The following is a 16,416-nucleotide window of genomic DNA, read 5'->3' as shown; positions in this document are numbered from 1 at the left end:
CCATGACCTTCCGAGCAGTAGCCCAACACCTTAACCACATCCCATAACAGATTGAGGCTAATAAATATACCTCATGTGTTTATAGGTTTATAGTGTAAATAAGAGTCATAACACATATATTCAGAAGCAGGTTAATATACCAATAATATCAATTTGGGACAGAAATGTTTAAATCTGGATTAGCAACACCAATGTCAGGGAGATCAATTAATATGTCATGCAGTGCAAACAGGAAGTGTGGGTTAAATAAATGTGACATTTCTTCAAAATCATTTTCTAAAGGCAACCTTCAAATTAAAAGGAAAACCTATACACAGCAGCCATGTGCCTAAAATCATGCAGATAGATGTCAAGAGCTTTGGTTAATGCTCACATCAGACATCAGAATGAACGGGAACAAGAACAGGAAACAGGCATGAGTACGGACTTACTGAATCTGAACAGTTAATGATCACAAAATCAAAATCATCTGATCTTATTCTAATATTCTACTTGATGTCAGCTCACACCATTTTATTTATTCTCCTCAGATTTCTCTCAACAACAGGATGTTTTTTTATTTGTTTTGGGATTTTTTGCACCATTCTGTGTAAACTCTGTTGCAAACAAACCTGAAATCTTGCACCCACAACCAAAATCTTGGCGTCTTCAGACATGACAGAAAACGCATTCTTGTTTTAAAAGCAATAATCACACTGGTGAGCAGTGAATGTCTTTTATGATTTTGTTTATATCTCACTAAGCAATGTAGGTGGTTAATAATTCCACACTAAAAAATCTACTCACATCCAGTTGTTTCACGCAACAGCAAAGGGAATGTCTCTTCAGCAGTTTAACTGACTCCCTTGGTTGATAGGCAGCTTTTTCACAGCATTGTCTTTCTTACATTCTTAAATTTCTGCTGAAATATTTGATGAATCTACAGTTTCACTCCAGTCCCTTAGTTATTTCAAGGACCTATGAAATATCATTGTAATGATTGTTATGCCAAATAAATGTTTAATGTACAGTAAAGCATATGGAAATTTTGCTGGTAAAAATACTAATACTAATATACAAGCCATACAAAGAATTCTTATGTAAATAATTATTCATTACTTTGCTTTTTTAACACAAGCACAAATTTAAAGGTAGAACTTGATGTTTCTTCTTTAGTGCCTTCTTTTCTTCGATAGTTACACACCCTACTATTATTTGAATATGTAAATGAATGTGTGTGCATGTGCTGTATAACCATATTTGCATACAGAGCTAAAAGGTCAACGGACCACGCCATTAACATAGATGTTCATATGTTAAATTCAGGAACATATGCAGGGATGCTGTTTGTCGATTTTAGTTCAAACTGCTGAACCTTGAGATCTGATCACTCCTCCACTCTGACTCTCAGCACTAGAGCACCACAAGGTTGGTGCTGAGACCTTTGCTCTACTTGCTATACACCCATGACTGACCATCAACCCAAAGCATGGACTGTAAACACAACATCCCTGGTGAAGAAGGCATAGCAGCGACTGTATTTTCTGAGGACGCTGAGAAAATCCAACTTGTCCCAGCAGCTGCTGGTGTCCTCTTGCCTCTGCTCAGTCGCAAACAAACTATCCCTTGGTATTCTGGTGTGATATGCTGGTTGCACTGTGGCTGTAAAAAAAAAAGCTCTGCAGAGAGTCATCAACTCAGCACAGAAAATCACTGGTGCGCAGCTGCCTTCAATTGCAGAGATCTACAGCAACAGTTGCATACGAGAAAACCATAGATATAATAAAGGACCCTTCTCAACAATCTCTTAACTCTGTTGCCCTCCAGATGACGCTACAGGCCCCTAAAAACATGAACCAAAAGACTCCTAAATAGTTCTACTCAAGCACTATTATGGAACTAAACTCCAGCTGATGGAGACAATATCACTATACTAAAAAGTCAAAAGACTCTCTTCATGATAATAGTTATATATTCTTTAATTTTTCTCTTTTATTTACTTTTTATATATTTAATGTATATACCTGCTCACTTTGCACCTCCTTATTAGTTTCTATTAGCACCTCAGACCAAGCTTAGAAGTCATTTAGCGCAACTGTCACAGACAGGTGTTGTCTTGTAATTCGTAATCATCTGAATGACCTGCCACATGTGCTTTGTATCTCCCTTGTCCAGGAAATGGCTGTGGATTCTCTGGGCTTGTGTGCTCTTTGCCTCTCTGATGGCTCGGGACAGTTTGTCCTTTGCTGTTCTTAAGGCCGTCTTGTCCTCTACTCTGAAGGTTAAGTCTCTAGATTTCAGCCGCAAACGCACCTTTGCAGTCATCCACGGCTTCTGATATGAGCGTGAGGTGATGGTCTTGTAGACAGTCATGTCATCAATGTGTTTTACAATATGTTTACATCAATATCTGTCTACATCTACACTATATCTGTTTATATCTTTGTTTATCTATTCAAGCTTACCTTTTCTATCATCTGTTTACATCGTATGTGTGTGAATGTGCGCCTTTTAAATGAGACCCTTAATTTCCTTGTGCAGATGTACATTGACAATAAAGTATTCTATTCTATTCTATTCTATATAATCCTGACAAACTGTATCGTTTTTGTTTTTTTTTTGTTAATAACATAAGACTGTCATTAAAGGACCCCACACAGGCTCATAACATGCTCTTTTATACCTAGTTTTATTATACATGTAGGTTAAATAACACATGTAGTCAAATGTACATAGAGTTCATCGACAGTAAGACAAAATCCAGGCTAAAGACATAATCATAAACAAGTGTAACCTATATTTGTTATAGTATGCAAAAGAAAAGCAAATATCAAGTCTTTGAGTGTCAACTATATAAAAATATGCCTAATGTCAACAGAGTCTATTCATTTAATAATAAGAACGTTAAGGAAAAGTTTGGTTAAATAACAAGTATTGTTATTAATAACAATAGTAATAACAATAATAACAGCAATAATGATAACAATACTCCATACCCCATGTAATAACTGAGAAGTAGCAATGTACCCTAACCCTAACCCTAACACTTTTGTATTTATTTTCTGAACAGCACTTGAAAATATTCACCAATAAGTAAAGTGTTTCATGAGATTAAGTGTTAGAAAAGAGAACATAGTGAGGCTCAAACCTCTGCTCTGTTTGCTCTTCAATGCTCTGATTGTAGCAGCTTTGCTAATCTATTTACTCAAACAACTGCTTGAAAATCTACCACCCTGACATTTAGTTACAAACCTCCTTCTCTGTATTTAAGTGTTCAACTATTTTATTGCTTTATTTGATTATTGCTTTATTTCATTTCCCTTCTTATTGGCTGAGACCTTGTTTATTTTGTGTTTTAATGACAAAATGATGAATTTAGGGTCTTACATACTGTGAATCTTGCTGTTAACTATAATATTACAAGTAAAAGTGAGCTTTACAATAGCGCCACCTGGTGGTATACAGTAGAATTATTTTAATTGGTTATTTTAATATTTTTTATAATTATATTATTACTGATAAAATTGTAATCTTTCATGGTTTAACATGGAAAAAAAACCTAAAAGCACACAGCATGTTCTCTATGGACAGATTCCTTAATGGCTTAATTATTGTACAGTTTAATGAGTCTCTCTGCTTCTCTGACCCCAGATAGATAGGCTCCATGGGTGGTGGTGTAGAAGTTCTCATGAGTGGCTTCACCTGCAAACAGCACCTGCAGAGGCTTCAAACACACAATAAATTAATTTAATGCCTCCTCTCACATTGATTTGTGTGTAAAACTTTCTGAAATATTTGTTCTTTAGTGATTAACTGGTTCAGAAATAAAGACAAAATATATAATGTGTGCAAGATGTATCTGAAAACGGCTTTTGGTGTTGAACTATGTTAAAGTATGCTTAGTGTTATAGGTGAACTCACTTTGTGCTTTATGTTAATACCAGCTTAACCAGTGAGGCGAGAAATGCTCCTTCTTTATTCTGTCTATTATACTGGTGCAAGGTCACATAACACCATTCCATGCCTTAAGACAACATGAGCAGCTACTTCAATAAGACCCAAAGATCTACAGTACTTGTTGCAGATATAGGTTTGTAGCACTAAATAGGTTCATGATACCCTTCAATAGTGGGTTCTTGGAAAAGAAAACCTTTTTAGTTTCCAAGTATACCCCCTTTATAACGGGGAACTGTATTGACGCCACATTAGTTCTGCAAGGAACAACAAAACAAAACAAATGACCGGTGGCTGTTATAACAGCAAACGGGGAACCAATCCTACAAATGGATGTGATCATCAGGTGTCCACATAATTTTGGCCATATAGTGTATATGCAACCTTAGACAGTACAGTATGTTGTTTTCAAAAACTCTGCACAAAATATGAAATCTGTTGTGTTATTTCTTTTCAAAACAGGTTTCTACTTCAAACTTCTAGGATACAAAACCCTTCAAACATATGTAGATTAAAAAAAGTATTAATAAAAAAAGTATTAATAGCAGCAGTGCTAAAGGAAAGATAGGTACCTCTGTGTCTGAAGCTTTTGTCTGTGGAGGAAGAGGTGCTGCTAGTGCTTTCTGATTTGTCACACCATTCACCCCCTTGGGAATGAATGTATAGGAGCCGTAGACATTAGCGTCATGACCCCACTTAGTGATCAGAACTTTGGACACATCAGGAACAGGCCAGCTAGTGAAAGACCTGAGCAATCTTCAAAGAAAATGCACATTTTTAGATTTTTTTTTTTTCAAACTGATAAAACAAGCCAAGTGGGACAGCATGACATGATATTACCTTACACATTTACACATTACCTTACTTACACATAAGTAACATTTAAAGTTACAATATGAAAGTTAATTGTGCATATTATACCTTACACAGGTGTCTCGAACCTCACTGTCTGGCAATGTCTCCATATGAAGAGCCTCTTTGCCCGTGATCCAGCCACAGAGCACTGTAGGATGACGGGCCACTGCATCAAATCCAGAAATCTTTTTAAACCATGTCTCTGCCCAGGTATCCTCTTCATGTTGACTGCTATAGACTGTCTTATCTTCAGGTCCCTCGTCCCACACAAGTTGGATTCCTGCACAGTCTTCTGGCCAAAATCTTTCACTGAAACACAGGAAGATCTTGTCCACGGTACCAAAGCCGAGCCTCTCAATAGCATCCAGCTTTGATTTTGGTAAGGCAGGTTCAAACATTGTTCTTGCTTTTTGTTTTAAAACCCCCAGAGATACAGTCACAATCACATGATCAGCATCAAAGATTTTATTGTTTTCACAGATCACTTTTACATCATAGTCCTGTTCTTCGTCTTCGTCTTCGTCGCTCTCAGAGCTTGCATTCAAGTCCCACTGGATGCTTTTCACTGCTGTATTGTTGAGAATAGTTCCTGTAGGTAGACCATTCAGAAGAAGATCTAAAATTGCTTGATAGCCTCTAGGACCAAGGGAATTTAAAAACTCCCCATCCAGTGTAATATATTCACTAGCCTGAGATGCAGACACTTCAAACAAAGAAGATACAGCCTCATCTGTGCATTCATTTCGTTTACACCATTCAAAAATTCTTGATCCATCTTCTTTATTAGCTAAAGGTGATTCAGCAAAGGACACATCAAGGTAATCTCCCAAAGTAAGGTCTCTGTACTTTTTTGGCAACTCTGAGTCAAATGCCTTGGAGGTGAGTTTCTCAAATAGAGAGGTGACCCCATCAGCAAGTTTATCTGGCAAGTGTTTTCCATCCTCTTTAAAAAAGTAGTCTTGAGAACTTTCAGAACTGTCACGCAAAGCTTTTTCAGCTAGTAGATTATGTTTTTTTGCTAGTTTGTAAAGGTCATTTCCCTTCTGCCCATGGATCCAGTTAGCACCAAGTTCGATAATGTTCTCTGTAAATGGTTTAGTAGTGCAAACTCTTCCTCCTACACGATCTTTAGCTTCAAGGATCTTGATATCCTGAAATCCAGCCTTGATCAAAGTGGCTGCTGCAGCCAGACCTGCAAATCCTGCACCAATCACCACAATCTTGGCGTCTTCAGACATGACAGAAAATGTACTCTCGCTTTGAAAGAAGTAATCACACTAATGAGCAGTAAATATCTATTATGATTTTGTTTATATTTCACTATGCAGTGTAGGTGGTTAATAACTCCAAACTAAAACATCTACTCACATCCAGTTGTTTCACGCAACAGCAGAGGTGTTGTCTGTTCAGCAGTTTAACTGACTTTGTGCTCTTCCGGTGAGATAATACCGGTTTGACAAGAGAATGAACTCACCTTTGTTATACGTCTATTATACTGCAGCAAGGTCGCGTGATACCAATCAAGACCTTAAATCAACATGAATTAACTACTACAATAAGACAAAACATCTTCTATACTTCTTTGCAGATATATGTATGCAGCATTAAGTATATAGTTTATAATAAAATCCAATGAGTATTTTTTGCTGTTTGCTTATTTTAGAAAAACAGGTTACTTGATTAGATCAGATTGTAGTGTAGCTTACAAATGGAAAATTGATCCACTTTCTATATCTAGAATATATATATATATATTTATTTCTAAATATATATATATAATACTATAAATACTTTCTAGTTTGCATATATATATATATATATATATATATATATATATATATATATATATATATATATATATATATATATATATATATATGTATATATATATATATATATACATATATATATATATATATATACATATATATATATATGTATATATATATATATATATACATATATATATATATATATATATATGCAAACTTTCTAGTTTGCAGTTCTGAAAGACCAGAACCTTGAACAGTGTTTTTTCCCCGCTGCTCTGTCTAATTCCGGAATTCCTATTAATCCTGGAAATTAACTGTAAATCTGCTAAATTAGTGAAACTTTCATTTAAAATCCATCAACCAAAGAAACACAAGCCTCCTCAGGAATCTTCTTGTATGACTGTAATAATAACTGTAAAATAATAAACATATGTTTATTTGGCTTTGCAAAATCTTAAATTACCAATGACTGATTCCTCTGCTTGAACACCACTGTACAGAAGTCTCTCAAAGTCAGTCAGGGGTATCTGTGAGTTTGTGTATGCACAAGAGGGCAAGTAACTCTTTCCTCCATGTGCCCTTATGTTGGTCTCTATACGTTTTGGCAGGAGCATGTGTTTGACATGCATGTTGTAAGTCTAACAGATTGAGGCTAATAAATATACCTCATGTGTTTATAGGTTTATAGTGTAAATAAGAGTCATAACACATATATTCAGAAGCAGGTTAATATACCAATAATATCAATTTGGGACAGAAATGTTTAAATCTGGATTAGCAACACCAATGTCAGGGAGATCAATTAATATGTCATGCAAACAGGAAGTGTGGGTTAAATAAATGTGACATTTCTTCAAAATCATTTTCTAAAGGCAACCTTCACATTAAAAGGAAAACCTATACACAGCAGCACAGTGCCTAAAATCATGCAGATAGACATCAAGAGCTTTGGTTAATGCTCACATCAGACATCAGAATGAACGGGAACAAGAACAGGAAACTGAGGCATGAGCACAGACTTACTGAAGCTGAACAGTTAATGATCACAAAATCAAAATCATCTGATCTTATTCTAATGTTTTACTGCCCAGTTTCGATGAATCAGTGCAAATAACAGCCTCTGATTCTTGTTCTGGCTGACAGGAGAGGAACCTGATATTGTCTTCAGCTGTTGTGTCTCATCCACCTTAAAGTTTGATGTGTTATGTGATCTCGATGCTTTTCTATTCACTGCGGTTGTGAAGGATGTTTATCCGAGTTACAACATTAGCTCAGATCATTCTATTCAAACTCTGTTTAAGTGTAAAGACTGCTGAGTGGGAAAAGCACAGAAGATCAGCAGTTTCTGAATTAATCATAGCAGCCCATCTGATTGAGTAAATTACAGAGATCACATTATTCCTTCATATTAATGTTTGATATGAGCATTAAATTCATGATTCTGAAATGATCCAAAATTAGATAATCAGATCACATCACGACAGAAACGTATTGTTAGCATCATGCATCAATATATGATAAACAATTGGCTGGCATAGATAGCAGCAAATTAATAGTTACTATAGTCAAATTATATAATAATATATAGCTTCTTTTTTTTCATATTAGAAAAAGCCATGTATGTAAACCAAGCTCTACTGATGACTGCAAATCCAAATCTACATCAATTGCCTGTTACGTATACTGTATGTTGTTATTGTTTTGGCAGATCCCTGTCCGGGGTCGCCACAGCATATCATCTGGGCCGCATATTTTATCTGGCACATGCTTTATGCCAGATGACCTTCCTGACACAACCCTCTCATTTTTATCTAAGCTTGGGACCAACACTGAGAGTTAACTCTTCAGTGGCTGGATTTGCTCCCTGTCCGTGAATAGAACCCTAATTAATTGTTACATAAGACTCAAAAAAATACACAGAATCAGTGAGCAGTTTATTGTATTTGTCTTTTAAGTAAGCTGGATGCAACCTTGTGTCTACAATTCAGGTACTGCAAAATGCATCACACTTTGGATCATTCAGATCTTCAATAAGTTAAAATCATGACTGCCACAGAAATTGGTTCAAATATAACTTCAATATTGTATCATCAGGAAGAAAAACATTGCATCAGTGTTGGACCTATGGATGGAGTGTTTTAATAAGAGTAATGGTTAATGAGTATCTCTGCTTCTCTGAGTCCAGATAGATAGGCTCCATGGGTGGTGGTGTAGAAGTTCACATGAGTGGCTTCACCTGCAAACAGCACCTGCAGAGGCTTCAAACACACACATACACAATCATCCAGCATACTAATAGTCAGTATTATATGAAAAGGAAAGCTACATACAAGTAACATTGTAACCTTGTGACATTGTGCTAAATAAAATAAAAAAACGGTTGTACCTTGTTTTCTGAGACTTCACTACAAGAAGGAAGAGGTTCTGCCAGTATCTCATGCTCTTTCACCCCATTCACCAAGTGAGGAACAAATGTATAGGAGCCTAGTACATGTGGGTCATGACCCCACCTGGAGATCAGAACTTTGGTCACATCAGGCACAGACCAGCCAGTAAAGGACCTAAGCAATCTTTGAAAAAATAAACCATACTATTTATAAGTATACTAGTAACAACAGTAACATTTAAAGTTACAATATGAAAGTTAATTTTGCATATTATACCTTACACAGGTGTCTCGAACCTCACTGTCTGGCAATGTCTCCATATGAAGAGCCTCTTTGCCTGTGATCCAGCCACAGAGCACTGTAGGGTGACGGGCAACAGTATCAAAACCGCAAATCTTTTTAAACCATGTCTCTGCCCAGGTATCTTCTTCACCATGACTGCTATAGACTGCCTTATCTTCAGGTCCCTCGTCCCACACAAGTTGGATTCCTGCACAGTCTTCTGGCCAAAATCTTTCACTGAAACACAGGAAGATCTTGTCCACGGTACCAAAGCCGAGCCTCTCAATAGCATCCAGCTTTGATTTTGGTAAGGCAGGTTCAAACATTGTTCTTGCTTTTTGTTTTAAAACCCCCAGAGATACAGTCACAATCACATGATCAGCATCAAAGATTTGATCATTTTCACAGATCACTTGTACAGCATGGTTCTGTTCTTTATCCTCGTTGCCCTGGGAGCTTGCTTTGAAGTCCCACTGAATGCTTTTTACTGCTGTATTTTTGAGAATAGTTCCTGAAGACAGGGCTTTCATAAGAAGATCTAAAATTGCTTGATAACCCCTAGGACCAAGGGAGTTAAAAAAGCCTCCTTCAAGAGCAATGTAGTAACCAATCTGAGATGCAGACACTTCATATAGAGAGGAAGCTGCCTCATCTGTGCATTCACTTCTTTTACACCATTCAAATATTTTTGATCCATCTTCTGACGTAGCTAAAGGTGATTCAGCAAAGGACACATCAAGATATTCCCCCAAACTTAAGAATCTATGTTTATCCGCCAGCTCAGACTCAAAGGCTTTTGAGGTGAGTTTACTGAACAGGGAACATACATGATCAACACTGCCAGTTGAAAGCTGTTTCCCACCATCCATGAAAAAATAATCACGTGGAGTAACAGAGTGGGGAAAGCACATGACTTTGCTTGCGGTTATGGTCTCAACCAGCAAGTCTTGCTCTTTGGCTATCTGGTAGAGGGGATTCCCATCCTGTCCATGGATCCAGTTAGCACCAAGTTCAATAATGTTCTCTGTAAATGGTTTAGTAGTGCAAACTCTTCCTCCTACACGATCTTTAGCTTCAAGGATCTTGACATCCTGAAATCCAGCCTTGAGCAAAGTGGCTGCTGCAGCCAGACCTGCAAATCCTGCACCGACCACCAAAATCTTGGCGTCTCTGTATACAGTATTCATGTTAGCTATTCAAGGCAGCAACAAGAGAAATGGAAATGAAGGCTTAATCTTAGAGTATAATGTATTACAACTGACACTTTAGTTATTTCCTTAATGTGGTACTTACATATGACTGCAATGAACAATATTGTTTGTACTTTTCTAACAAAGGAATCTGCCAACTACCAAATGACCTTTGGAATATAAAGCACTGTAAACTATATAGACAATTTACGATCATGACATAATCTTAATTAATGAACTACCATGGTTCCCTTTACATTGGTTTTGGCTATTCTTTTATTATTATTTTTGTTGTATGAATTTATGATGCATTTTCAATCAGCATCATAAACAATCCAAGCCCAGAGATCTACTGTAACAAAGATGAACCATTTTTGGGTGAGTGTAAATATTTATGGTATCCATTTCTATTCTATTCTATTCTATTCAGACCATTCATTGTAGCATGAAGTGAGTCACAAATGATCCAAGCAGAAGAATAATACAGTTTTTACAAGTTCAGTGGCAGTGACAAAAGTCCATAATTTAGGAATATTCACTGGTTTTAAACAGGGTTGCCAGATGCGTGTGCCGAAAATTCCTTCCTTTACTTCTGAACAGAAATTCAAAATCTGTATTAAAAACGCTTTATATATGTTTAATTTGAGTCCGCTGTTATTACTATTCACTTTTAAAAGTAGTTATAGGTTCCCACTTTTCATTCACGTCCGTGAAAGCAACGCAAAAGAGGGATTTCTCTTTAAAACACGGCAACAATATTCAGCAAGTCGTACATCCGGTCCGTACATTTTAGGCCCCGACGAAAACAAATAAAGTGTGAAACTCTCAGTAATGAACGTTCCGGTTGTGAGGAATCAAAATACCGTTTTTTAAATTGTTAAAATTTAGCGTTTTATTTGCCTGAATGAACGCGGACACACTATATATTTTTCTATATAGAGTGTAGACGTATTTCCTATAAAATTAGATGCATAATTCTGAACGTTTATCTAGTAAGTTAGCTTGTGTCCCACCAGGCGGACGGATAATATTCAGAGGAACACCGGCTTCTGATAACTTATTATATTTATAATGTAAACATAATAAAAACATAATGGTTGTACTTGTGAGAAATCTGCAGAAGGTTGTTCCGATTCGACGTGTCTTGTTACGCAAAGACGTGGAGACGCTTAAAGGCATTTTGGGGGTTCAGAGATTTGACCTGGGCGTCGTGTGTGTGGACAACCGCAAAATCCAACACATCAACAACACGTACAGGAAAAACAACACGCCGACAGACGTGCTTTCATTCCCCTTTCATGAGGTACAGACGTCAAAACGAAACGTGTTCATGTTGCAAACCCCAAGGTGACTTTCTACAAATGAAAAAATGTTATTTTTTTTATAGGACTTGAAGCCTGGGAAGCTCCCATGTGCCTTTTACAGAGATGAGTATAATCTAGGAGATGTTGTGTTAGGGGTAGAATTTATAATGCAACAGTGTAAAGAAAGATCCTGGGACTTTTATGGAACCCTCACAGTAAGCATATTTAACTTTATCTATCTCTCTCTACGTATATATAGACATAGATATATATCTATACATCTCTATCTCTCTCTCTCTCTCTCTCTCTCTCTCTCTCTCTCTCTCTCTCTCTCTCTATATATATATATATATATATATATATATATATATATATATATATATATATGTATACACACACACACTCATACATACACATTTATGTGTGTGTATACAAACCTGGTTCCAAAAAAGTTGGGACACTGTACAAATTGTGAATAAAAACAGAATGCAATGATGTGGAAGTTGCAAATTTCAATATTTTATTCAGAATATAACATAGATGACATATCAAATGTTTAAACTGAGAAAATGTATCATTTTAAGGGAAAAATAAGTTGATTTTAAATTTCAGGGCATCAACGCATCTCAAAAAAGTTGGGACAAGGCCATGTTTACCGCTGTGTGGCATCCCGTCTACTTTTTATAACAGTCTGTAAACGTCTGGGGACTGAGGAGACAAGTTTGCTCAAGTTTAGGAATAGGAATGTTGTCCCATTCTTGTCTAATACAAGCTTCTAGTTGCTCAACTGTCTTAGGTTGTCTTTATCGCATCTTCCTCTTTATGATGCGACAAATGTTTTCTATGGATGAAAGATCTAGACTGCAGGCTGGCCATTTCAGTACCCGGATCCTTCTTCTACGCAGCCATGATGTTGTAATTGATGCAGTATGTGGTCTGGCATCATCATGTTAGAAAATGCAAGGTCTTCCCTGAAAGAGACGACGTCTGGATAGGAGCATATGTTGTTTTAGAACTTGGATATACCTTTATACACAATACACAAACCTATAGCGTTTTAGCTGGCAACGGTGAATGGCATGGTGGATTGTGTTCACCAACAATGTTTTCTGGAAGTATTCCTGAGCCCATGTTGTGATTTCTATTACATTAGCATTCCTGTATGTGATGCAGTGCCGTCTAAGGGCCCAAAAATCACAGGCATCCAGTATGGTTTTCCGGTCTTGACCCTTACGCACAGATTGTTCCAGATTCTCTGAATCTTTGGATGATATTATGCACTGTAGATGATGATAACTTCAAACTCTTTGCAATTTTTCTCTGAGAAACTCCTTTCTGATAATGCTCCACTATTTTTCACTGCAGCATTGGGGGAATTGGTGATCCTCTGCCCACCTTGACTTCTGAGAGACACTGCCACTCTTTTTATACCCAATCATGTTGCCAATTGACCTAATAATTTGCAAATTAGATCTCCAGCTGTACCATATATGTACATTTAAAAATTCCGGCCTCTTATTGCTACCTGTCCCAAATTTTTTGGAATGTGTACCTCTCATGAAATCCAAAATGAGCCAATATTTTGCATGGCATTTCAAAATGTCTCACTTTCAACATTTGATGTTATCTATATTCTATTGTGAATAAAATATGTTTGAGATTTGTAAATTATTGCATTCCTTTTTTTATTCAATTAGTACAGTGTCCCAACTTTTTTGGAATCGGGTTTGTATATATATTAAGATAGATATTTATATATATAGATGTATAGAGCTCTCTCTCTATCTATCTATCTATCTAATATATAGATAGATATAGATAATATAATATATATATAATATATAATATATATATATATATATATATATATATATATATATATATATATATATATATATATAGAAAGTGTGAACCAGCTTGTCTGTTGTGGTCCACCAGGTAGTAGCTGCACATGGAATATGTCATTTGCTTGGATACCGACATGACAATGAGGAGGAGTGGGATGAGGTAATAAAATCAAAGACAGCCATGATGTAATAGCATCCATACAAATCTTAAGAGGACATTTACAGATATTTTAGTTATGTTAAGATTCTTTCCCATAGAATTTCTTTCCCATTTTGCTTCACATCAAACATTGAATCTTAAACACGACTACATAAAGAATAAAATGTTTTACGGGTAAATAATGTGTTATAAAAAAAAAAAAAAAATGTGTTACGGGAAATAAGTTATGATAAGACAGTTTAAGTGTAGTGCATTACCACCTAAAGGCCAATAGCACTGTCAAATTTATTTGATAGTGATTACAAATATCAAATTACTAATTAGATTCGTAAAGTTCTTCGTGACAAACTTTGATGTCGGCTTGTGGGAGCAAGTATTCCCAAAGGCCGGTATGCTATGGTGCCAATACTTTTGGAGGCGGGCTGCACGTGACGTCATCCGAATACCCGTGAGGAAGTTCCCTTTATTGTTCTGAGTGTTTTGATATGTCACATGTCAATGTTGTTGAAAGTTTTTTGATTTTGCATATTTTGGGGGCGGTTCTGCAGGAAATCCAGTCGGTACATTATCCTTTCTCTAGAATATCACCCTGAAGAAGCTGGCCGTTTGGTGTAGATATCGTGAAAGCTTGCTGAGTTCTAAACCTCTAATGGGTAAACCTTTATAATGGGTGTCTATGGCAAAAAAGGCCAATTTGAGACCCGGTACTGTGAGTACTGGTACAGTACTGTAACAAACTTCAGACCTACGACATTCGATTTAGGTGCATGTGGTTGGAAAGCCCTAGGAGTTATTACTCTCAATATATTTTTGTCTAAGAAGAAAAACCTGCGATGGGTTCATACTCCGTCCAGGGTGTATCCTGCCTTGATGCCCGATGACGCCTGAGGCTCCCCGTGACCCGAGAGCAGTTCGGATAAGCGGTAGAAGACGAATGAATGAAGAATAAGCAAAACAGGATCTTGGCCTCTAAAAGCCGACATAACACACCCTGCTGGAATGAAAAAGCAGCACCTACAAAGCGTATACCATGGTTCTTACCGAGAAAGGTGTAGGATGTACCGTTGAGGTGTTTGGAGAGCTTGCCCATCTACCATTCAATCTACATCACTATCTGACTAGTAGTCATGAGCTCCAGCTAATGACAAACTAAGTCACGAGTGAACTGATAGACTTGAGGTTCGCACTTCACACCAAGGTTGCTAGGTGCTCTCTGCTGGGTGATTGGATGAGTAGCCAAGAAATACAGGAAAGCGGTTGCTTCTTTGAACCAAGAGGAGCTAGGTGTGGTAACTTGGCTCCTGGTAGAGCTAGTTATGCTCAATACTGCACAATGGCACTGGGGCAGACACAATACTTACAGATATCATCTCTCACAGTTGGCTTGGGATCTTGCAGAAGAAGCTAGAACCTGTTCCTGGGGATACAGAAGTCTAGACTGAACTACTCAGAAGGCTACTACCACAATCAAACAAGGAAGCGGATGAAAATAATTGATGAATGAACAGGCCATGCTTTTAAACTGTTACATTTAATGTTGTGGAATATCCTGTTAGAATTTACATTATAACATATATACACAGTCTCCATCAGTCCCATACGCTCCAAGTTAACAGGCTGCCTATTATCAAAAATAATGAAAAGTTCTGTGTCCTGAAAAATTCATGAAATGTTAAAACTTACTGTAACAAAGTGGTGACATTGGAGGCTCAAATATTTAACACCCATCTACAGAATATTATATTGATTAAATACATTTATTTGTTAAATAACAGGATATATTTAATCTGTTTATATCTGGAGTGTCTAAATTTATCCACAAGGGCTTTAAACAGTCGAGTTTTGTTTTCAGCGCTCAGGCTTCTGCTTGTCTGGTATGAAAACATGTACCCACTGTAAAATCGGACATCCTTGGTTTATTGCCTTATATTATGAGATGTACATTGCAAACTTAATTGGAATGACTCTCAGAACTGCTGTTAAAACTGAAATTAAACACTGTATAGAACAATAGAATAATAAATAGCATGTTAAAATAGTTGGTCATATTAGGGAACATGGCAACTGGTGCTAAATGTTCTGTAGATCAAGAAATAAGCCTGATAAGGTCGATATGTTACATGTTAATTTGTTCTATTGCCAGATGTTTCAGCAAGAAAATTACATCCTGAATGAGTTCAACAGACTAACCGGCCGTCATCTTGAGCCTTTAACAAAGAGATGCACAGGAGACGGATGGCACTGAAAGATTACACCGAGGACACTGGACTCGAAAGCAAAGGATAAGACAATCACCTCCGTCAAACTTGCTGTGGATTTAGCTTACATTAAAACAATTGTGTATTCCTTTTATAAATAAATTTTATTTTTAAAATGCATTTTATGATGCCAATGACTGAACATTAAGCAACTAAAGCATCTATCACCGTTTTATGAGATTCTGTACCTATGTAGAATATGACAGAGAGGTCACTACTGATGACATGGAAAGCTTAAGTACATGTTCCGAAGATTAAGTTACCGAGCAAAGTAAAACAGGAAACAAGAGCCAGAGACAACTTGTGTAAATTATAAGGTCATGAAATAAATATTCACATGTGCTGACCTCACAGGAATAGCTTAAAGGCTTTGTTTGTCTTGTTTCTGAGAAAGATATCCCACACAAAATTGCTGTGCAATCCACAAC

General features: G+C 36.7%; 3 protein-coding genes across 4 annotated transcripts; 1 reads left to right on the top strand and 2 right to left on the bottom strand.

Annotated features, from left to right (window-relative positions):
• Positions 1–2,651: 2,651 nt before the first annotated feature.
• On the bottom strand, positions 2,652–6,225 carry LOC132850345 (spermine oxidase-like). The gene is made up of 3 exons (XM_060876821.1): positions 4,855–6,225; positions 4,506–4,689; positions 2,652–3,703 (listed from the first exon to the last, which is right to left on the bottom strand). Exons 1-3 carry the CDS (start codon positions 6,024–6,026, stop codon positions 3,584–3,586), a joined length of 1,476 nt encoding a protein of 491 aa, XP_060732804.1. The 5' UTR covers positions 6,027–6,225; the 3' UTR covers positions 2,652–3,583.
• Positions 6,226–8,495: 2,270 nt separating this feature from the next.
• LOC132850343 (spermine oxidase-like) lies at positions 8,496–11,089 on the bottom strand. 2 transcript variants are annotated; one of them, XM_060876818.1, is made up of 4 exons: positions 10,523–11,089; positions 9,224–10,421; positions 8,947–9,130; positions 8,496–8,818 (listed from the first exon to the last, which is right to left on the bottom strand). In XM_060876818.1, exons 2-4 carry the CDS (start codon positions 10,414–10,416, stop codon positions 8,699–8,701), a joined length of 1,497 nt encoding a protein of 498 aa, XP_060732801.1. In that variant the 5' UTR covers positions 10,417–10,421; positions 10,523–11,089; the 3' UTR covers positions 8,496–8,698. The 2 variants fall into 2 exon arrangements, with proteins under 2 accessions (XP_060732801.1, XP_060732802.1); XM_060876819.1 differs by lacking the exon at positions 10,523–11,089 and having other exon boundaries at positions 9,224–10,510.
• Positions 11,090–11,148: 59 nt separating this feature from the next.
• LOC132850344 (endoribonuclease YbeY-like) lies at positions 11,149–16,108 on the top strand. Its single transcript, XM_060876820.1, has 4 exons — positions 11,149–11,722; positions 11,807–11,938; positions 13,662–13,730; positions 15,874–16,108. The coding sequence occupies exons 1-4, from the start codon at positions 11,513–11,515 to the stop codon at positions 15,973–15,975; spliced, it is 513 nt and encodes a 170-aa protein (XP_060732803.1). The 5' UTR covers positions 11,149–11,512; the 3' UTR covers positions 15,976–16,108.
• The last annotated feature ends 308 nt before the right edge of the window (positions 16,109–16,416 follow it).

The sequence above is a fragment of the Tachysurus vachellii genome, chromosome 8 (genome assembly GCF_030014155.1).
Source record: "Tachysurus vachellii isolate PV-2020 chromosome 8, HZAU_Pvac_v1, whole genome shotgun sequence".
Lineage (NCBI taxonomy): Eukaryota > Metazoa > Chordata > Actinopteri > Siluriformes > Bagridae > Tachysurus > Tachysurus vachellii.
Note: the sequence above shows the minus strand (reverse complement) of the source record. Positions and strands in the feature narration are given on the sequence as shown.